Genomic DNA, 24,841 nt, shown 5'->3' on the forward strand with positions numbered 1-24,841 from the left:
CCATTCAGAAAGAGGATACACAAGTCAACCACCAAGTCAACCACTTGGACATGACTTGCCCAGTTAGGGTATTATTTCTAGATAAATATGGAATATATCAAGGAAACTGTTGATGTAATATTGTACAGTGACTGTATTGAGCGAACCCTAACTGGGCAACTTCACAGGTGGTCACACATTTTTCAGGGCAATGCAGAGATACATTTTATTGTTACATTTGACTAATTCAACAAAAAATATAAATGTTAATGGGATGTAGAGCGTGAAATTCTGTATTTTTATCCCAGATTTCAGACAGCCAATCTCCTTTTAAAATATTTCCTCCCACTGGACATATGTGGCATAACACAATCGGTTAAATGAGGAAAATAAGGTCAATCCAAACCTTGATGAGTCTTTTTTTTTACAGCTAGTTGATTTTTAAATAAGGTCGACTGTGCAGTTATCAGGCTTGTTAAATGGTCCAAAAACTTTCTTAAAGGACTCTATACAAAAAACATTACACTAAAAGACTAATTTGGATGCATAAACTTTTCTTTGCTTGATTAAAGCATTAATGAAATACAAGCAAAAACTTTTACAGATAATTTCTATAACTTTAAAAAGGGTTTAGTATATTTAATAAATAGTCTAGTAAATTTATTACAAGTTTCCATTATTGTCAAAGAAAGAAAAACTTTACTAATACAAACTTTTTTTGTAAAGTATGTCAGTATTGTAGGATGTTTAATTAGTTAGAGTTAGTAACAAATAACTAATAAAGGAGATATTAGTAAAGACCTCAGCAGACATTTAATTACATGAAAAGTTAAAAGAAAAACTAAAGGGAACCTATGAAAGCAAATTCCTGAAATAATCACGAAAATCTGTTGACGCCACAATCCTAATCCACAAACACACACCCAAGATGAACTTTGCCATTGTTGTCAACTAACTACAGAGGGTGCCCAGCACTGGACTGTCTTTTTATCAGCCAGACGAGTGCGGCCCTGACCCGGCATGAGGAGCTGTCCACACAAAGCAGGTATTTGTTTCAGCTGAGCGTTGTTTTCAGCCGGACAGTCAGAGGTCCGGAGTGGACGTCGCCCTCTTTAGAGGCCATTCAAAAGCCTCTTCTCTCCCTCTGCTTAGCCGGGCCATGAATAATGCCCCGAAATGCCCCTGGGGGGACAAAGGAGCAGGAAGAATGGGGCACCACTGGGAGCAAAAAGCAACACACCGGCCCAGACTCTGCAGAGAGAGAGAGAGCGGCAGGGGGACACTGAGTCTGTCTGCAAGGCTTAGAGTTAAAGATTACCTTTGAAATCTGTACCCAACCCTTAACCACCTCTTTCCATCTACCTCTGTGTTTTTTTCTTGCTGTCTCTCTCTCCTATTTCCCTTTGCTCTTTCTTTTCCTTTGCTTCTCTTTTTTTCTTCCTTTCTTATCTTCTTATTTTTGGAATTTATTTGCTTCAGATGTGCATATGTGATTGATCAACACACACTTTATTTATTTCAATATTTGTACAATTGTAAAGTTTTTTGCCTTGGAGAAAGGTTCTAATGAAAATGTGGAAGGCCTCTGTGCATCAAGAAAAGTATTCAGTTTGTGTAAAAGCTTTAAAAGAATATGTGAAGGTTCTCAAACAGCAGATGTTCATACATGGTTACTTTACCCTCTGTACCCTGTAGACCATACTTCAGTTCTTTAATCACAACTACAGTACTGCTCTGATTAACATCAAATATATAGCCCCCAAAAAAGAACCCTGAGGGACAATATATACTGAACAAAGCTACCTAATGATGATTAGTAGCTGAATAATAACGATGCAATTTAAGGGGTTCTTTAGGTAATCCAATAGTTCTTTAACACTTTAGTTTTCAGTTTTGTGTATTATAAATCGTTTTTGTTTTAGTATGTAGTTTTCAAAATAACATGAAACTGCTTTTAACTGTTTTAAAAGGTTATAAAAACTAGTTAAAAACCATTATTATTGCCAAGAAATTAGGTACACTTTTGAATCAAGTAAACTGAACTATTACTACCACTCTTTCTTGTTCTCCTCCTCACTTGTTCTCTCATTCCCTTCTCAGGCACCACTCCCTTCTCAGTAGTGTTTAAACCTGCCGGTAGGCGTGGACTTGAGCAGGGATGAGCCATGAAGAAGATCCGCTTTGATGACAGAGAAGGATCTTTTTGTTCTCTAATCCCTCTCTCCACTCTTCCTCATTTTTTAAGCCCAAGCAGAGCTCAAAGGGACCCAGCGCTGGAGCCTGGGTTTCAATGAGCGCATTCTTCACCTTCGTCTCGCCGGCCACGCAAAGGAATTCCCTCTCCTAATTCTCTAAACACTTGGCCTGTGCTTAATTGAAAAGAAGGAAAGCTCCTCAGGGTCTGGCAGAGTCCGTGGCTCTTGGTCTTCCAGATCAGTTGTTTCATAATCCTGTTCAGTGTGCAGTACACACCTCAGTGTTTTCCCTGCAGTTTCACAGCTGATTTTACCTGTGAACACCTTGATAGTCAGGCCATGGGTTTAATCCCTCCTCATCCACTTGAGATACTACTCAGGGTCAAACTTTGTTACAACACAGGTAAGCGAAAAGGTTCTTTAGAGGATTATTTATTTTATAAAACCATATATTCTAATAAAGAAACATGTTGGCATGTAGATTGAGGTATCTACACATACTTCATAGGTTCTTGAGAATGAAAATTTCTACTGATAACATAGATAAAAATATCTACATAAAACCATTGCCAGTCAAAATCTGAGGACACTAATGAACACACTTAAAAAAAATCTAACTTGACAAAAGTTTAAATAGATATTTGTATCAAATTGCCTCAACAAAAAGCCATAAAAAGTCTAACCTGTGTCAGCATTCAATAAATTATTAAATTGATGGTGTGAAAAAAAAAAACCTTCTTTGATTATTTGACTATGGTTGGTGTAAAATGCTCAGATGCAGTTTTACAGCTGTATTTACAACCCTGTAATTTTGCATGAAAATAAAACTTTGCTTTTCATTTTATGGAAGGCTTATGGGTTAAAGATGTTTGGCTTGGCTGGACTATGTCTAGTCCCTCCCCCAATCTCTTCTACAGAACCCCATTTGTAAATTTAGGGACATAAATATAATGGTTCAAGACAGTATAGAAACATTTTTTTTCTTTTATTGGCCCCTTTCACAGCTCTGTTTTTGGTTTAAATGAGAATACAGTAAAACACAGTTCATGGTCTGTATGTTCTATGTCCAGAACTTTCTTTTTAATATCAACATTTAAACGCTTCTTTAAATCTTGATGACAGTTATCCTAAGGAAACTGTACCACAGTACATGTTAACACTAAGACAATAGTAAAATAGCAGTGCTAGGAGACACCTGGAACCCCCAGAAAGTTTTAAACAACTTTAAATATGAGATTTTATTGATATTTGGAAAATTAAGTCATATTATAGACTAAATGTTGAAAAATATGAAGATCGATAACTTTGTGCATGTGATCCACTGAACTATAATTAAAACGTTATTATATTTCATAATGTAAGGTCATAACGGAAACAGTGAAGTTACCTGTAGGACATCCCTCCTGCAATCTCTCCATCTAAAGACAGCAGAAGGCAACATGTATGGAACAGAAGGCAAAATTATCTATTAGTAATTATCACATTGGACACACATGCACAGTCCCACAGAGGATGAAAGCCTTGCTGTCACATTACATCTGCCTTCTGCTACCAGACCTGCAAAGACATGACCCTGAAATTGCTCTGTCCACCTTCAAAGCCCTTCCTCAGGCAATGTAGTTTAGGATAGTTTTGATGATGCTCTTTACTCTTAATTGAACATCTGCACTGATGTTTCTACTGTTTGAAGGTTGATATGTAAGTAGCAATGGTGAATGTACAGTTGTGGTCAAAAGTTTACATACACTTGTAAAAAAACATAATGTTATGGCTGTCTTGAGTTTTCAATAAGTTCTACAACTCTTATTTTTCTGTGATAGAGTGATCGGAACACATACATGTTTGTCACAAAAAACAGTCATAAAATTTGGTTCTTTCATAAATTTATTATGGGTCTGCTGAAAATGTCACCAAATCTGCTGGGTCAAAAATATACATACAGCAACAAAATTTGTCAATTTTGGTGATGTAGCGAGTTGTGTCAATCAAATTAGCTTCATGTCATGGCCTCTTCACTTCTTGTAAGTGATTCTGATTGACTACAGCTGTTGACTTCTCATGAGCCCATTTAAATAGGGCTCATTTGACCCAGTGATTAGACTCAGCTACAAAAGCTACAATGGGAAAGTCAAAGGAACTCAGTGTGGATCTGAAAAAGTGAATTATTGACTTGAACAAGTCAGGGAAGTCACTTGGAGCCATTTCAAAGCAGCTACAGGTCCCAAGAGCAAATGTGCAGACAATTATACGCAAGTATAAAGTGCATGGAACAGTTGTGTCACTGCCACGATCAGGAAGAAAACGCAAGCTATCACATGCTGCCGAGAGGAGATTGGTCAGGATGGTCAAGAGTCGACCAAGAATCACCAAGAAGCAGGTCTGCAAGGATTTGGAAGCTGATGGAACACAGGTGTCAGTCTCCACAGTCAAGCGTGTTTTACATCGCCATGGACTGAGAGGCTGCCGTGCAAGAAAGAAGCCCTTGCTCCAGAAAAGGCACCTTAAGACTCGGCTGAAGTTTGCTGCTGATCACATGGACAAAGATAAAACCTTCTGGAGGAAAGTTCTCTGGTCAGACGAAACAAAAATTGAGCTGTTTGGCCACAACACCCAGCAATATGTTTGGAGGAGAAAAGGTGAGGCCTTTAATCCCAGGAACACCATGCCTACTGTCAAGCATGGTGGTGGTAGTATTATGCTCTGGGGATGTTTTGCTGCCAGTGGAACTGGTTCTTTGCAGAAAGTAAATGGGATAATGAAGAAGGAGGATTACCTCCAAATTCTGCAGGAAAACTTAAAACCATCAGCCCGAAGGTTGGGTCTTGGGCGCAGTTGGGTGTTCCAACAAGACAATGACCCAAAACACACATCAAAAGTGGTAAAGGAATGGCTAAACCAGGCTAGAATTAAGGTTTTAGAATGGCCTTCCCAAAGTCCTGACTTAAACCCCATTGAGAACATGTGGACAGTGCTAAAGAAACGGGTTCATGCAAGAAAACCATCACATTTAGCTGAACTGCACCAATTCTGTCAAGAAGAGTGGTCAAACATTCGACCTGAAGCTTGCCAGGAGCTTGTGGATGGCTACCAAAAGCGCCTAGTTGCAGTGAAAATGGCCAAGGGACATGTAACCAAATACTAATGTTGCTGTATGTATATTTTTGACCCAGCAGATTTGGTGACATTTTCAGCAGACCCATAATAAATTTATGAAAGAACCAAATTTTATGACTGTTTTTTGTGACAAACATGTATGTGTTCCGATCACTCTATCACAGAAAAATAAGAGTTGTAGAACTTATTGAAAACTCAAGACAGCCATAACATTATGTTTTTTTACAAGTGTATGTAAACTTTTGACCACAACTGTATGTCAGTATATGTGTAGTACAGCTTATTGTAGGTTAATGTAAGTCGTGTAGCTAATTGCACTTGGATAGTACAGCTGATATTAGGGTAAAAAATGACTGGTAAAAGGTGTGTGTAGGATAACATAAACTGGAGTAAAACTGGTGTTAGTACTAATACATTAGTATTCGGCTAGCATAGATTATACATTATTAGTTGGGTAGTATCACTGATTGTACTGCCTGTAATTCACTGCCTGCTGTGATGCGTTCATGCTCTACAACCCTGCACTGATTAACATTAACACTGACCATATACCCATCACACATACTCACACTCATAACTCATTACCTGTTTTACATTAGCTATAGCTCTCCATTATCTCTTTAACATTAACACCGAGCATCCATCACCTGTTCACATTTTTAACTCAGAACCTGTTTTACATTAGCTATAGCTCTACATTTTCTCTCTGTACTGTTATTTTTGTTCTGTTTTTTGTATATACTGGTCGACCTGAGGTTTGTAGGGTTCCTCTGATTGAGTCTTGATTCCTCGTAAGGTTCTTACTCTTTTTATGAGCAAGTTTTTCCTTGCCACTAGTAGCATCACTGTGGTGCTTGCTCATAAGAGGCTTGGACCTGTTTCTCTGTAAAGCTGCGTTGTGACAACATTTGGTGTAAAAAGCGCTACATAAATACATTTTAATTTAATTGAACTGTAGGTTAACATATGTGTAGCATTGCTAATAATACATTATTGTTTGGGTAGCGTAGCTGATTGTGGGTTAGCATATGAGCAGTACAGCTGCTTGTCAGTATAGTAGTATAACTGAAAATATGCATACATTGTGTGTAGTATAGCTGACCATACATTACTATTTGTGTTGCCAAGCTTTTTATAGATTAGTATATGTGTACTACAGCTAGTAATACATATTTGTGTAGTCACTGAAACAAAGGCCCTTCTTGTGGTGAATCAGAGCAAAGTTTATGACATTCAGACAGCTTTCACCATTAAAAACAAAACTATAAAAAATATAGACATAGCTAAACCCATAACCACATTCATACCTTTGGCTGGATGCTGTTGGGCAACATCAGTGTAGTGTAACGGTCCACCAAGTTCGCCACGTAGTGAAAAGGTGTAGGGCGCCATCCAGAGGGCCACTTCTGACAGTACAAGAGGAAGGAACCATCTGTTGAGAATCACTGCCGTTCATTACAAATCACTAATTCAACTCATCATATTATTAGAAAGGAAGAAAGGTCCAGTTTACTCTTCTTAATTGTAACCTAGTAACATAGCATGACATAAACGTAAAAAAGCAGTTTAGACAGTGTCGCTTGTTAAAGGGTTTTAGGGTTTGTTTTCTAATGGAATTTAAAACTTATATTGTTAAACTCTGTATGATCTTTTACTCATTGTCAATGATAGTCACTTGTATACCAAATGCAACATTATAGTCTTACCTAATTAAGTAGATAATCTTTTGGTCCTACGTATGTCATACTGGGTTGATATCCCAGACAGGGACTAAACCTAGCCCTAGACAAAATGTTCCTATCAATATCAAAATTCTCCATCCACAATGCTGTGTACTGCAAGACCAGACCTAATCCCTGTTTTGGTAACTGTCCTATTATATAACATAATAACATAGTCTAAATGTAAATCCTAGAAAAAATACATATATTTTATGTATTTATATATATTCTTGCCATTCCTAAGGTGAACATATCTGTAGAATGACCCCAGTACTGGGATTGGGCACCGTAAATTACGTAAATTATGTCGTAACCAGGGTACATTACTTTTTTGTTATTTTGTTACATTATTATATAACTGTTTACAAATTAGACAAACATTTATAGTTTAGTATAGTTTTTTTTTGTTCAGAATGCATGACATTGTTATATTTATACTCTATTAACTTTAATATTTATTTTGTATCATTTGTATATTCAAGTAAATGTTTTGTCATGTTTCCAATAATATTCCAATATAATTGTTATTTCACAAATATATAATATAATGAAATATATAATATAATGACCTATCTCCCTTGAAAAGCGTTAAACTGAGAGAACAAAATCATGTGCGCCGCCCGGGAATCGAACCCGGGTCGCAAGAATGGGAATCTTGCATGATACCACTACACCAGCGGCGCTGTATACTGCAGCTCACCACATCGCTATGTAAAGGAAACATCATGAGCTGTTCATTCACAATATTTTTATGTGAAATTATATTAAAACTACCTTTGACCTTTATAGGTCATTATCTACATAGCTGGCAGGTTAATAGAACACATTAGCATATTTAATTTCAGGATCAATAATTAGATATATCAGTTTATCATACAGAACACAGCGAGCAGATCATGTTGTAAGTTATAGATAATAACGCAGTTGGGGTTGGATCTTTGCCTGCCGGGAGACGGGCGGCAGTGGTGAGTCTGCGTGACGTCACCCGCCAGCCACTTTTTCATCGACCCGGCAGTGCCAGGCACGTACCCGGCAGTACTAAAAACTGTCAGGGGGCTTGCTCACAGTACGCCGGCAGTATTAAAAACTGCCAGGGAGCTTCCTGACAGTAGGGGGCTTTCTCACAGTACGCCGGCACTATTAAAAACTGTCAGGGAGCTTGCTGACAGTATGCCGGCAGTTTTAAAAACTGTCAGGTAGCTTTCCAACCCCCTCTCTAATAACGTTACACAGATAATACACAATCCCCCCCAAAAAACATCATGTCATAGCGATCTAGTTGATATAGGGAGCTAATATAAAGCTCTGGAAAAAATTAAGAGACCACTTGAGTTTCTAAATCAGTTTCTCTGATCTTGCTATTTATAGGTATATGTTTAAGTTTTAAGTAAAAGTAAAATGATTATTGTTGTTTTATTCTATAAACTCCGAAAAACAGTTCTCCCACATTCCAAATAAAAATATTGTCATTTACAGCATTTATTTGCAGAAAATGAGAAATGGCCGACATAACAAAAAAAGATGCAGAGCTTTCAGACCTTAAATAGTGCAAAGAAAACAAGTTCATATTCATGAAGTTTTACAAGTTCAGAAATCAATATTTGGTGGAATAAGCCTGTTTTTTTATCACAGTTTTCATGCATTTGGGCATGTTCTTCTCCACCAGTCTTGCACACTGCTTTTGGATAACTTTATGCCACTCCTTGTGCAAAAATTCAAGCAGTTCAGCTTGGTTTGGTGGTTGTGATAATCTATCTTCCTTTTGATTATATTCCAGATGTTTTTCAATTTGGTAAAATCAAAGAAACCTTTTATCATTAAGTGTTTTCTTATTTATTTATTTTTTCCAGAGCTGTATATATAACCTAACTAGCTGCCTAACAAAAAAAAACCCAGAATATTAGTCACAGCAAATGAGTTGCAATAAATATAAGCTGAAAAGGTTAGGGGATCCAAACGTTAATTTCATTGGTTAACTAGCTAAAAGTTTGACACCATCTAAAAGGTGAATGGAGGACATAGTTAGCTACACACCGCTGATGCTGTACACACACACACAGCGCTCTCAATGGCAGATGACCGCAGGTAACCCCATTGTCGTCACTGCAGCATCCTTCACGCGCCACCTTCAGCGAACCAATCAGATTGCAGGGAAACGGCCTCCGTCTTGACAACGCTTTCCGGGCTGATAACAAGGGCCGGCGAGAAAAACCCAGAAAAGGATTTTAACTAGCCAACTACATTATATAATATTAGCGCTATAATTCAGCTTCTGATGATGCTAAGATGTGCATGATTTACGTCTACTAGTGCCTGTAATAAGTGATCAGCTGATTCCTAAGCTGAATAACTACATAGCTCTCTCTGCGAAAGCGTGGTGTGTGAAGAAGCTAAAAGCAGGAGGTGAGCTCTCTCATTGTCTTTCAGCGGCGGTGCAGATGTGCTAGGAAGCTAACCTAGCTCTAGCTATGATGGCGTGGGATTTATTTATCTAACGCTAGCTATGTTTTATCTAATCTTGCTAGTAGATATTTCATTATATTCTAACCATGCTTATCTGTGGATGTCATTAAAAAGCTCGTAGACATTTTTAAATACATTCTTCATGCTCTCTCATCCGTATGTTCAGCAGGAATGTTTGGTATGGGCGCTTCAGTCTCCAGTCAGAGTTGTTGGCTAGCCTCTCAAGCCAGATCATCGTTATCAAAGCTGTGCATTCCAGCTAGCGGCGCATGGCTAGTGTGATTGTTGTGTGTTGACATGCTGATGCTTGAGATTGTAGCAGTGATTTGACTAACTGGGTTCATTTAGTTCAGTAAGCAAGCTAACTAACTACGTTACGTATTAGCTAATCGGACTGGTGTCACGATCTAACAGCAATGACAATCATTAAGAAACATAAAAATAGAATTTTAAAGCTTAAAACATAACATAACTAGCTGCAGCATCAGGCGTTTGATTGACAGTAATTATCCTAGCTATCTGTGTATCTAGTTAGCCAGCCAGCTAGCAAGCTAACCCTAGCTGTGTGGTTACGTATACACCAAAACAAAGACATGTGGAGACATAAATAAACAATACTCACTTTAAATACAAATACAATCTAATTTAGCTTAGGTTAACTAGGGCGAAGAGCTAAGTAGTAGTAGTAGTAGTAGTAGTAGTAGTAGTAGTAATAATAATAATAATAATAATAATAATAAGAAGAAGAAGAAGAAGAAGAATCATTGTTTTCTTGTATAGCCAACCCTTATGCTGTAAAAATAATCATGTTCTACAGTCAAGCTCATTTAGCTAGCTAAGATAACGTTAGGTAGGTCAGCTAAGGTTCATAACATTTAGCTAGCTAGTTTACTGATGTAGCCCAACCCTTATTCGGGTTGGGCTACATCATGTTATATGCAACAGACAAGCTCATTTAGCTAGCTAAGGGTAATAACATATTCTACATAGGTTAGCTAGCTAGTTTACTAGAATCGCCAACCCTTATGCAGTGAAACAAATGGTATAAGCTACAGTCAAGCTCATTTAACTAGCTAGCTAATTAGCGAAAGCTAACTTTAATAACATAACCTAGCTGGTTCAGTATAGCAGATCCATATGCTGTGGAGACTAAGGACGTTACAGACTGTGTAAGTTAGCTAGCTATCTAAGAAAAAGAAATAACTTTACCTGATTACACCGTAATTTCATTGCCAAGGAATATGTTACAAATAAAAGTACCGTTCATTCATAAAATTCCACACATTTCGTCTCGTGTAAACCCCCGCTACCCAGTTTAACCCTAAGTGGTTGTTTTGTTTGGCAGGCTAATTGTCAAAATGGCTAGCTAACGCTAGCTGACTACCAACGTTAGCGCGGTAACCTTGCAAAAGACTGCGTTCATACGACATGTGCATGTTCTGTCGTGTAATAATATTAACTAAACTAGTCCACGGTGTACCGTATTTAACTGCATTATCTAACTAACGCTAACTAGTTACGTTGATAGCTATGTGTTAACGCTAGCTGGCAAGCTAAAAATAACCTTGACAGACCCCCAACTAGCTAACTAGCTAGCTTAGCTCTTTCTTAACAGAGGTGATCTCATTTTGGATACAGTAGTTACCAGTCAGTAGTTTGGACACACCCCTTCTCCCCTAAATTTTCTTTTTTGTAATGTTTTTTACACTGTAAATTTAGTACTCAATACATGCAAACTGTACAAGAATATATGCTGAATTGTTTTGTAAAGTTTAACAAACTAGAATATGTTTTATACTTGACATTCTTCTAGTAGCCACATTTAGCTTTGAGAACAGATTTGCACTTGCACTTTATAATTATATGTCCCTTAAGTGTTTATTTATGTCTTTAATATTATTCTACAATGTAGAAAATATTTTAAACAAAGAGAGAAAGAAGAACATTCATTGAAAAGGTGTAAAGTTTGATTGGTACTGTACATTAAAAAAAGATAAACAACAATTCTATACATTCATATTCATGTAGATGGTATACAGCTCTGGGGGAAAAAAATAAAAGACCACTTCAGTTTCTGAATCAGTTTCTCTGATTTTGATATTTATAGGTATATGTTTGAGTGAAGCTAAAATTGTTCGCCCCCCTGAGTACCAGGAGCATCCTTCGCTGTCATTGAAGGCAGAAAATAAATGTCACAGCTAGCTGGCTTAGCAGAACACTTAGTACCCTTAAGCCAAAATGATGGCAGTCCTCAGTATCTGTGGGAATTCATTATGATTCATGAACCCTCATATTTAATCACTTACATTGTTAATACCTGATGATAAATTTGATTAAATAAAAAATTAAATAATTAGAAAAATGTATTCCCATAGATACTGAGGACTGTCTCCTCTATGCTAAACGAATGTCCTACAAACCTGACCCGGCTTGTTTTGATGGAGCTGCTCTATTCTCTCCTGCTTCCCACCTTTCCCAAAATAGCTCTAAAGGGGGCATTACTACATATTTATAGAAATGTTATCCAGGCAGTCTGAACATTTACATGCACAGGAACATATGTCCTTTAAACATAGATTTTAAAATCATTTTCAGTTGATGTTTCAGAAAATAAACCCAGAAATTAAAAAAGAGTGGATCTGTATACCATAACAAGCCACTAACATGTTTGGCCTATTTTATGGGCATTATATTATGGATAATATGCATTATAACTATCAATTATATTGTTAAGCTAAATGGATGCACTGATACAGGGATCAAAGTGCTAAAATATACCAGTACCAAACATGATCGAACCATCAAACAGGAGCATGTGCACCACTCACAGACCTATAGACAGATTGCCTCCGCCCATCATAATGCTAGTGGTTCTTTACCAGTTGTGTGGTGCTTATTCACTTCTGCAATCTGCAAGTTAGTAAGTCTGGATGTATGATTATTGTTTCTTTGGTCAATGCAGTATGCCTACTAAGACATCTCTAAAAGCTTAAAACAGAGGGGAACAACAGGAGTTGTAACCCTAAGTTAATTATTCAGATATTAATCCTAATTACAAGGTTCTAGGGCTTATGAAACTGAATATATTGTTGCAGTAATGAGTGTGTACTTTTTTTTTTTTACTCTAAAATAGGCCTAATCAAAAAACAAAACAAAACACCTAAATTGCGTAACCATTTTTTATTTTGTGCCTTTTGGAGATCAGTTTATGCAGTTGGCCCAAACACTTTCTCACTACTCTATATGCTATTCCTGTTCAGGGATGAGGTGATATAGCCAGTGTTAAACATTAGTTGCCGAGGGCTACCAAAAGCAGTTGAGACAGACTGCAAGGCAGCACCTTTTAATGTTTTCTCCAATTTGCCTGATGGAGCTCATCATTTATTTATTGTCATGCTTTGCTGTGTACAGGGAACCCAGCTGTACCTGAGGTAGCATCACATTTCCCCCATTAAATGTACTGTGGTGTTTCAAACAGTACTAAATGTCAGCATGATTGTAACCAGTTCCTCTTGCTGTCTGTAAGCTTCAGTTTCAGTGACCGATCAGCAACTAGTCTTTAGACTAAGACTGGGCATATTAAACAGTCGGAGGCATGTGTATTTCAGGGCGGTATTTGAAGGCCTGCGGGCACCCCACCCTGTCTTATAGTGGCAATGCTACCCAGAGATACTAGACCTGTCTTTCACGTCTGTTCGGAAACGGTTATAACTTACTTCTTACTGCAACACGTGGGTGGGCGTGTCCCTACCAGGCCACAGTGAACTGAAAGTACGAACTGTGCTCAGCCAATGAAAGTCTGAGCTTGCTTGCTTCTAGTTGTACAAGAGCATATGGCGTGAGGTCAGAGAAGAGGCAGTAGGCTACCAGGTTCAGGAACTTCATGCTGGGACTCGTGAAGAGCACCTTTTCCTTGTGTCTGGGTAGATCTCTGTCAGGCATTGAGAAGATTTCTTTTGTATTGTCCCGGAAATTACTGAAGAATGAATGAGTAATTTAACTGACATTCAAGTAAAGGTTAAGTTTTTTGATACTGTTGTGTTTTTTTCTGTGGGGATTAGGTTAAATGTTACCCCAGGAACCTATTCAGATATTCATTTTCACTGTCAGGCAAAATAAACCATATCTCCAAAATGGCAATTTTACAGAACAAGAAAAAAAAACTTGTTTACTTTCAATTGAACTTAGACATACAAATTATGGAGCAAATCTATTGGTTTATTTAATGCGTAGCATAAATATCGATAGCATAACATAGCATTGTGTATCAGGGTGCTGCTATATAGAAGGTCAGCTGGGAGAGTCAGTAAACAGGTAAATTTTTTACATAAAGTATAAAACGATTCAGTTTCACTACTTATGCTTGATACCAGTTTACTTAATAAACTACATCTTCAAAAACTTTCTTTTTGTCAGCTAAAAGGTATGTGCTGTACAGGAGTGGATAGTTTTTTAGCTGAGGTAATGCATTTATATGTTTACCAAAAGACCGACGCATTCGGCACTCTGAGGACTCAAACAGCATCATGTAATGCATTGCTGGCATCAGTTTATTGCAGTACAAATGCATTGTAAATATTATTTTTAGCTGTAAAACCTTGTCTTAAGTTAACATTTGCTAGTTTAATCTGTTTTATCACCTCTCCTGGGGCCTCATCTACTAATATTCTCATTTGCAATTTCAACGCATCACCTCAAAGTGTTGCTTAAACACATAAAAAATGTAGGTACGAAATGAAACATGAGCATGGGTAAATACACCTACAAATCTCACCTCCAAGTCAAATTCTCACCTCCAAGTCAAATTTAGTACATCTGACCAGAAGCATGAAATGTGTCCATCGCAATGTTTTTGAACATTACCAGCTTTAGTACATCAGGCCCTAGGTCTTCCTTTTTCTCTCTTTTTCTGCCACACTTCCCACATTCCTTGTTTCAAATTAAAAGTCCTTATAATTAAAATGAATTATAAAATTTCTGATGTAGTAATTGTTCAGTGCAGACTCTCAGAATATCCATTTTCATTTTTATTTTATTTTTTTAATATTTATGTATTTGTATAGATATCAACATTCGCCGGTACATATGTGGAAGTCTGTGCATCCCACAAACTAAAAGGTCTTCCGAGAAGGAGCTGTCTATAACCTAAGAATCTAAAGGATGTGAAATGTGTGTTTCCTTGCTAACCCATTTCACTCAGCAAGGCCCTTCTGTTGACTGTTTAAGTGGTTTGCCTTGTTCTCTTTATTAGCCACAGACAAGTGCCTTTATTGACACATATATTTCTTCTGATGGGGAGAGCAGCTGATGTGCTATATTGATAGCAGTGTTGTGCTGTTATGCAGTTAAGGCTGTCGTACCAGTATTGAGAATGCTTTAGGTAGCGTAAACAACGCCTCAAGGATTGTGTTGTTTCTCTCAGCAATGGTGCAGTGCAGGTGATCCCTGGGGGCAGATGTTATCCAATACATGTGTTTGACTGAAGGTCATCCATGCCTGACCCATGTCGCATGCACCACTTCCCTTGCGGGCTCACACTTTCTGAATTTAACGGTGTGCTTTCCTTTCCCGAGGCTGATAAAATTAGAAACTAAGCCATGCTTTGTGCCTGGACTGGCATTTTAGATCTCTCTGCTTTCAGAAGTCTTTTTCAGCCTCATCTCACAGCTTGGATCACTGGCAGGCTGTGTTCGGTAAAAATAGCATGATAATAGAAAAACGATATACATTTCACATATCCTTCTAACACTAAAAATGGCCTGAATGAGTTATATTTAGCTGAAGCAATGTCCTTGAGAAAAGGAGGTGTGATACTGTCAATGATGTGGTACTTCGTTGTTTCACTTGCTTGTCCTTGCTTGCACCCATATTCTTTTTCTGAATTCAGGCTTTTATTCTAGCTCAGCTTTTTACAATCTCAATTTAGAAAAAGCTGGGACAGTATGGAAAATTAAAATAAATAAACTTTTAATTGCAGTGTATATATACTATATTTCATGTTTCATCAAGTCAGTTAGTTTACATCCATTTCTGCAAAGCAGGTGTGCAACACATTCCATACGTTGGTACGCATGTTGCAAATCCTTCTCACAACCTAGTGATGTTTCATTTGTTATTATCTTGTTCGTCCTGCAAACATGTCTCAAGTGGTATGGGGCTGTCATTGGCACTTTTTTTTCCCCTTAAAATGCTTCACACATTCTCTATTGACAACACATCTGTACATAGACAGACCAGTCCATTACCCAAACTTCTTTCACAGCCAGGCCTTTGTAATGTGTGCATTGTTTTGGTTTTGCATTGTCTTAAAAGCAGCATATGATGCTCTAAGATTTCAATGTACGTTTCTTTTAATGCTGCTTTACTGGCATCTCCAGCAGCATTTGTAAACATTACTAATTTCAGACCTTGGCACTGACGCACACATTCAAACTAGATAAAAATAAACCGAAGCTACGTTACATTACTGCATTGAACTGATTTTATGCTTTAATACGTGTCAATGATTTCAGAGATTTGAGTCACTTCCGTATTGGGCTGCAAAATATATTGTTTCAGCATCGTCATTGCATGAGCCTGCACGATAGTCACATCTCAGGATGTGTAATGCATTGTAAGACAAATTAAATCATATTTAATTACTCCTTGCATGGTACAAAAAGAGTGTTCAATAATATATAAGAAATGTATTTCTGTTTTTAAATTACATATCTACCATTGTCAGATTATATCTCTTTATTATTTATTTTATTTTTTTATAGAATTCATTATTATGTTGGATCGTTAAAAGCAGAGGGGCTTTGTACCCCTTTCAATTATGCATGGTAACCCAAGGCACCTGTGTTGTGTCCCCAGAGCACCCGATTCTATTGGCAATGCAACTTTATGAAGATTAAACAAGCTGTGCGTTGAATGCCTGAGTCGACATTGGGCATGCCACAAAGTGGCTGGATTCACAGAGTAGGCATTGTGTCTGGACACTTTTGCACATAGTGTGACTAGATGGTCACACATTCCTAACTTGCTACTAGCTTGATTGCTTATCATGTCTGGACAGGAAATATTCACAATGTTGAAAGTAAATATTGCTGTAATCCGAGCTGTTATAAGCTGCCTCAAACTCGCTGACAGAGCTAGATTGTGCTGACTGTGGCTACAGGGGAAGCAGACAGTTTACCAGGTTCCAGCCCACTGTGAGCTTTCACTTCTAGTCAACATGTTACATTCCACGCCTACTGCAGTCAGACTGTTTTTAGCAGCACATTTTCTGCAGTACTCTTTCTGATGCTACTTTAGGGCAGAGAGATCTTGTAATAAAGTCATTAAAAGCAATGCAATGCAGAAGAACAGCACAGGAATAATAATAATGAATTACATGAACATGATTATTATTTTATTGATTAATCACATTGATTTGCTTAAATTTAACCTTAATGAAAGAAATGATCATATAATTAAAAATAGCAAAACTAATTTGTTCAGTTTTAGTTTCAGCTAAAATATTTAATTTTGGTTGATCACTAGTTTTATGTACAAACTTTGTTAGTTTGATGATTGCATGTATTTCACAAGTGTGGTGGCTTGGAGTGATCTACCCCTCACCATCATATTTGGACCAATGCAGACCCATTTAAAGACATTGTGACTGTGTTCTGCACCTTGCATTGCTACACTTTTATTTAGATAGAATGGCTCAATTATTAATGTACTACACTATAAACACAATCACAGGATGTCTAATAGACCTGTGGATGTATGTGGTTTGAATTACTGCAGTAGAGCTTTCAGCTTTCTTTGGTTTTGTGGTTTGTAGTGTCGTGTGTGCAGCAGGGGCCATCAGACCATATAGTGCAATCACATTGCAACTCATAGAAATGTGTAAAAACGTATCTGTTGGTGTGTGTGGAAGCCTATTTCCTGTATTTTTCCTTTTCCTGTACTCCTTCAATGGGTGTAGTGTTGCTTTGTTTACAGAAATGAGATTTTGTTCAGACCTCCATGTTGATCCTTAACCTAACATACACACACTCTCTGACATCGCACCCTCGTGCTGACAGGGGAGTCTGTTTTAGAGGTGAACATCTTAATGACAAAACAGATTCTGAATTGTACACACAGACTAAGCTTGATTGAGATTTTGTGCTTTAACCACAGTCTCTGGGTTTTTATTTTTATTTAATTGCAGCAAATTATACTCTAATAATAGTACTACAAAAGTTCTTTGAGCAGTGGCTAAGAATAACTATTGTTGGTAATTCATTTCTGTGAAAAAACAAAAGGATGTCTACACACTCTCTTGTACAATTATTTTTTTCATCCAAAAATGGATGAAAATTTTGGAATTTTTCCAAAAATCCTAAGTAGCATGTTTTATTTGCCAGTGCTTTCTTTTTCTTTTGAAACATTGCTTAGTGTGTAACATAGTTGCCTTCCCTGCACCAGACAAGAATTTTAATGGGACTGTCTTCTTCTGTTTTTCCAGGAATGCGGATCCTTGATTCTTAATTGCTTTAAGATTTTCCATGCCATCAAAGTAAAAAGTAGCATATTAGGAAAAAGCAAAAGAAACCGGAAGTTGCCTTGGTGGCTGGCACAGCCATCCAAGAAGGAAAAGGAAGTATAGCGGCACTCTCAAAGAGCTCCAGGAACGAGAAGAAAGCTTTCCAAGGATAAAGATCTACAGGATAAAAGTCACAAGAGGAAAGATACAGAAAACAAGACCAGGAGGGAGGGGAAGGAGCAGAGCATCAGCAGTGACGTGACCGATCCGAGAAGAGAACCAGCTCCACTCTGACCAGTGAGAAGGAGAGGAAGTATTCTGTAGTGTCTTGTTCTCTCTGACCCACTGTCAGGATGAAGCTGAAGGAGGACGTGAATCCTATCCTTCTGCAGGTCTTTCGTTCTGTGGTGTGGGTCTATTCAGTTATCACCTTCATCCCATGGTACATACTGTCTGGAGCTGGGGCCAACCAGGCCCGCGCCAAACGCATCAAAGCACGCTCTGTAAGTAAAGCTGTACCCTATAATCTGAATATTTAGTATATAATGACTAGCATCCAACCATTTTGAATAACTTTCTCTGCATAGTCTGTTCTTTAATGGTCAGGACACCACAGGATGACCACAGAGTAGGTACTGTTTGGGTGGTGGGTCATTCTCAGCACTGCAGTGACACTGGCACGCTGGTGGTGTGTTAGTTTGTGTTGTGCTGGTATGAGTAGAGCAGACACAGCAGAAATAGTCTCTGTTAAGATTTAGAATAGTCAGTAATTTAGAAATATAATGTGGGCAGCATCCAGTGGGGACTGATGATGCACTGTGTTGCAGGAGATGAGCTTCTATCTCTGACTTTACATCAACAAGGTGGATGAACTAGGCAGGAGTGTCTAATAGAGTGGACAGTGTGTGAGCACAGTGTTTAAAAACTCCAGCAGCACTGCTGTCTGATCCACTCATGCCGCAACAACACATATTACCAAACTAACATACACACAGCAACACTATGTCAGTGTCACTGCAGTTTTAAAAATGCCTGAATGTTGCAAAACAGTGTGAAAGAAGGATTATAATGTATGCAGAGAAATAGAAGGACTACAGTCTGCAATAACAAACCTGCAAAGTGTTTATGGGTGATTCTCACGAAATCAGACTAATGAGGTGGCATTAAGGAGTGTGATGAACAGGTAAATGCTATCACTTTGGGAAACACTGGTTTATAAACATCTCATCAAAGGCTATATTGGAAGTGATTAAAAGTAGACATTGTGATATTTTAAATTATGTATTTTTTATAATTTAGTGTGAAATTCTCAGTACCGCAACGCGTCCATTGCTGAATCTCGGCTCTTCAATTACACAATTTTAATATTTAAAATAAATAAATAATAAAAAACTTAAATGTATCTCATAAAGTAAATTGTTACAGTCAATAAAAATGTATTACTTGGAATTCATTGGTAAAAGAAAAGAAAATATTTAGAAAAATAACTTTGGTCAGAACCAATGTTCTCAGCCTCCGCAACAATTTTCAAGCACCATTTAAGACCACAAGGAACAGAAAAAAAACAGCCATTTTGAGAGGGGGGACACCTTTTAGTATGACACCCAAGATGGCTACCAGGTAAGCACCTAATTTTATACCTCTCCAGATAAATGTTAAAAACTTGGTTGTCAGCGAGCATACACAACTTTTTGTTTCTCATTACCGAAACAGCTAGTTTTTAATGTTTAAAAAAATGAAAATGTTATTGTGTTTTGGGAATTTTTAAGGTTTTTAAAGTCTAAATACAAAAAGCTAGCAAAAGTTTAGCCAGGCATCATGGTGGCCCCACAGAGATCAAAGAAGGTTAAGGTCCCTCATACTCCGCAACAGCCTTCTCATACACCGCAACAATTTAAGGCCTGTTGCGGTAGAGAGATTCACTGTTGCGGTAAAGAGAAATTAATGTTTTAAGTGACATGAACTTATATATATATATATATATATTGTTTCATAAAAAAGCCTTTATTTACTTATAATAAACAATATATAAAACAATACATGATGCAATTTCAGATACTAAACAGATTTATGTAGCAGGGCAGTGACACCCATATAACTTACGCATAAGATATAAAAATAATATATAAAAATAATAATAATAATAATATATATATATATATATATATATATATATATATATATATATATATAATATATAATTTTCATATATATAATATATACATTTCATGAAACAACTTTTATTGTTATAAACTGTTAATAAAGGTTGTTTCATGAAATTTATTTTTATAAACTTTTATTGTTATAAACTGTTTATATGTATATATATATATATATATATATATATATATATATATATATATATATATATATATATATACACACATTTTATGAAACAACCTTTATTAACAGTTTATAACAATAAAAGTTGTTTCATGAAATGTATATATTATATATATGAAATTTATATATATACACACATATATACATTTCATTAAACAACTTTCTTTAATTTTATCTTTAATTTTAATTTAGTTGCACATTGATGTTTACATTTTTCATGAGATTAATGCTTAATACAAAGATGTTTAATGAGATGTTGAATTGCTTGTTTCATACTTAAATATTTAATTTCAATTTAGTTGTACATTGATGTTTATATCTGTCATGAAATTAATACTTAATAAAAAAGTTGTTTTATGAGATGTTGAATTACTTATTTTGTATTTAAACATTCCATTTCAATTTAGTTATACAGTGATGTTTAAAGTTTTAAGGAATTTATGTCTAATGAGGTATGTTGAAATTTGTTTTATTAAAATACACAGTTCAAAATAGGATATTTTCACAGCTTGAGTCTTACTGAGAATAATTTTCAACAGCAAATACCACATTTTGTTCAATATTACTACTCCATACAAAACTCAAGAAGTACATCATTAGAATTTGTTATTTATTCACAGCATTCACACTCTGTGTTTGTTGTGTAAAGTGTTATTGTTAATTAAGTAGGAATCCTTGTAATGACTCTCTTTACCGAAACATTGACTCTCTTTACCGCAACACATATTTATTTACTAATTATTTTACTGTTATAAAACAAATTCTAGTTTATAATGGTATTTGGATAAATTGTATTTCTTCATAGGTCATCTGTACTAAATAAGAAATTATACATGTAATTTTTCAGTTAAATATCCTGAAAAGACAGGACATGAATCATGAAATCTGTTGCGGTAATGAGACAAATCATAAAATAAAAAAAAATGGGAAACTTATAAATATAATATTTTCTGGGTTATATACACATATGAGCACAACTGTTAATAATATCTATTTAAAAAGTAACAAATGTGTAACTTTTAAACCATATCTGTTCTGTGTTATCATGTTGCGGTACTGAGAATGTGTGTGCTCTGACTGACTAAAATGGTGCAAAATATACAGAAAAAAATTATAAAATTTAAAAAAAAAGTATTTCTAAAAAGTTCAGACCCTAGTCTTGCATAACAAAAAGAAATTTTATATTTAAATGCCTTTTGAATTTTTTCAAGTGTGAACCCTTTTAAATCTGTTTTTCGTGAGAATCACCCTTATATGTGGCCAGTAGAGCAGATTAAAATATAGTGTGGAAACAAGGAGGTCTGTTAATGTTACTGCATGTTATTTCAAGCCCTAATATTAACTACACTATTTTTTTATTCATTCATACTTGCATAAATACGAAGGTAGTGTGCTCATTCTATTTTTATATGCTGGGCAGTTCTACAAATATTATTGCTAAATATATAAATCTCGTGGCAGTTTAATTACTGGCAGCTTTTCGGAGCAGAACTGTCTTGGATTACTATATGCAGCATGCTGTGGTTGTCATGGTGTTCTGCTAGACTATTTTTAGCATGTCTTAGGGGTATTAGTTTGCACACTCTTAATATTTCATGTCTTGAAGATGCTAAATCCACTTTTCAAGGACTAGACACTTGAACAGGAGGTGAATTTCAAACTTCTATATGTTCTCCTAACACATCATGTCATGTCTTACTCTGCTAGGTGAGTGGTCATCCATCGGGCCCATACCGGGCAGTAAACAGTGAGCAGCGGCTGGTCTCCCAGCTCCACGAAGGTGTGGACACACTGGATAAAGTGTTTGAGTATGCAGTAAATTTTTTCCCAGAAAGAGATTGCCTCGGCACCAGGGAGGTGCTCAGTGAGGAGGATGAAGTACAGCCCAACGGCAAGGTCTTTAAGAAGGTGAGACATGAGAAATATGCACACTCACAGTGTTCATGCATGAAACGTTAACACTAAGGTCAATGTTTTTTTTTTTTTTAGCCCATCTTCTGGGAATTGGTTTATTTTTTATTCCTTCTCCTGAGAATGTCTGGGAACCCTGTTCAAAACAGGAAGTTGCGCTGCTGTGGAGCTGAGCTGCATTGCATATTCCAATAACAACACTGGCATAAGTTTGTATTAGTATTAGGGCATTTGCTGTTGCAGGAATGCCTGTAAATCCCATTAATATGAATGTTTTTCAGGTTTTGGGTCCAGTCCAGTTATAGCTTCTCATATCTAGAGCAACCTGCAGTTTCACTCGTGTTACATAAGTTGGACTCTTATTGGGATTCATGGGTGTTCTAGCACAAGAGAGAGTGGTGTACCACTGCTTTTAAATGATTGAACAGGGCACCACCAAAAAACAAAACAAACAATCAAATTGGGCCTTAATTATCTGGTTTTCTTGGATGAATGCATATAGCTAACTTATTTTACTGCATCAGGCAAATAAAGCTTCATTAATCTGACTAATTTAGATTAAAAAATTATATTATTTGTTGATATAGCTTAATGTATATGACCGTCTTAGCTTTATTTACCTGTACAATTTAGCTTAATATATCTGACTAACTTAGCTTTATTTACCTGTACAACTTAGCTTAATGTATCTGTCCAGCTTAGCTTTATTTACCTGTACAACTTAGCTTAATGTATCTGACTAGCTTGGCTTTATTTACCTGTACAACTTAGCTTAATGTATCTGTCCAGCTTAGCTTTATTTACCTGTACAACTTAGCTTAATGTATCTGACTAGCTTGGCTTTATTTACCTGTACAACTTAGCTTAATGTATCTGACTAGCTTAGCTTTATTTACCTGTACAACTTAGCTTAATGTATCTGACTAGCTTAGCTTTATTTACCTGTACAACTTAGCTTAATGTATCTGACTAGCTTAGCTTTATTTACCTGTACAATTTAGCTTAATGTATCTGACTAGCTTAGCTTTATTTACCTGTACAACGTAGCTTAATGTATCTGACTAGCTTAGCTTTATTTACCTGTACAACTTGTCTTAATGTATCTGGCCAGCTTAGCTTCATTTATCTTTACAATTTGGCTAAATGTATCTGGCCAGCTTAGCTTCATTTATCTGTACAATTTGGCTAAATGTACCTGGGTAGCTTAGCTTTATTTATCTGGCAAATGTGGCTTTATTTATCTGGTTATGGTAGCCTAGTGCATCTGGCTAACTTAGCTTAATGTATGTGGGTAGCATAGTTTTATTTTACTGGGTTACTTAGTTTAATGTTACTGGCTAACTCAGCTTTATTTTGCTCGTTTAGATAGTTTAATGTATCTGACTAATTTTAAAGCAGCCATCCGTAAGATTTATTTTTATTTATTTTATTTTATTTAATTAAATTGTAGTGGTCCTGAGTTGAGTGAACACAAATTATATATAAATGGCATCAATGTGCTTCTGCTACATTGTGCTCCTTTGCTTATTATATTAAAAAAAATACTGTTTCTACCAAGTGCTTTCTTAATAAATTAAAAAAAAAATTATCTCATTGTTTTACAGTGATATATGCTGTGTATGTTTAGTCCACAATTAAATACTTTTAATTAATTATTTTTAACAAAAACATTTGCATATATAGTTGTTCATCAATCTGCTAATGAAATACAATCTTGGTAATCTGAGGACTGTGGTACATGACGTGAACAAAACTGGAGTGTTTTGTTGAATTATTGCTTGTTGGTGTTTAGACAATTTAGTTTTAATAGATAACATAATGTCTAATATTTTTCTTGATGCATTGCTAGTTTCGCTGTATCAGTGTGTTGATGTTCCGATGCAGTAGTTTCTGTTTCCTGTGGTGTGTAAAATTCCTACTGTTTACTGTTTAATAATGTCACAGTGTTTTCCAGTGATATATGTTTTAATAGTGAAATCAGCTTTTCTGCCTGTAGGTCATACTGGGTGACTACAACTGGCTGTCATATGAGGAAGTGTTCCAAGTGGCCCAGCGGTTCGGCAGTGGTCTGGCGGCTCTGGGTCAGAAGCCACAGTGCAACATTGCTCTTTTCTGTGAGACTCGGGCAGAATGGATCATAGCGGCGCAAGCCTGCTTCATGTACAACTTTCCGGGTGAGCTCTTCAGTTACACGTATACATTTCTATGTATACACTTACAAACAGATATCTATTCATAGTGTGTTCAGTAAATCCATACAGTATCTCCAGTGGGTTTGTTTTTGCTGACTTAATGAAAAGATGGGAGAACATCAAGTCAATAACCTTTTTCGGATTGTCTTTCAAAACTCCATTCTGCTGCAAGCTCAGCTTAAAAATTAGACTCGAGGGATGTCTCTGGCACATTTCCGACAGATCCATATTTTTTATTTAGGGCAGAATAATTTTTGTAGCTGCAGTGTTCATTATTTATATAAAAAAAACTTTTATTTAGCATTTATTTAGCATTTATTTAGCGAGATACACTGTAGCATTTTTATTAGGTACTGAATTCATCCTCAAACTGTAACATGGAATGAATACAGATTCTTGTATGTAGTGTGCATCATTGCTGTC

General features: G+C 36.4%; 1 protein-coding gene and 1 non-coding gene across 2 annotated transcripts in view; one reads left to right on the forward strand and one right to left on the reverse strand.

The window, feature by feature from the left end:
* Positions 1-7,621: 7,621 nt before the first annotated feature.
* Positions 7,622-7,692, reverse strand: trnag-ccc (transfer RNA glycine (anticodon CCC)). The gene has a single exon. It is a non-coding gene; the product is annotated as a tRNA-Gly (tRNA).
* A 1,477-nt stretch (positions 7,693-9,169) lies between these two features.
* acsl3b (acyl-CoA synthetase long chain family member 3b) overlaps positions 9,170-24,841 on the forward strand; it is a 30,362-nt gene continuing 14,690 nt past the window's right edge. The window contains exons 1-4 of the mRNA XM_022678995.2: positions 9,170-9,412; positions 17,955-18,475; positions 22,023-22,223; positions 24,223-24,400. Of these exons, the coding sequence (XP_022534716.2) occupies positions 18,326-18,475; positions 22,023-22,223; positions 24,223-24,400 (529 nt within the window). The 5' untranslated portion in view covers positions 9,170-9,412; positions 17,955-18,325. The remainder of the gene's footprint in view (positions 9,413-17,954; positions 18,476-22,022; positions 22,224-24,222; positions 24,401-24,841) is intronic.

Source organism: Astyanax mexicanus, chromosome 4 (genome assembly GCF_023375975.1).
Source record: "Astyanax mexicanus isolate ESR-SI-001 chromosome 4, AstMex3_surface, whole genome shotgun sequence".
In the NCBI taxonomy this organism is placed as follows: domain Eukaryota; kingdom Metazoa; phylum Chordata; class Actinopteri; order Characiformes; family Acestrorhamphidae; genus Astyanax; species Astyanax mexicanus.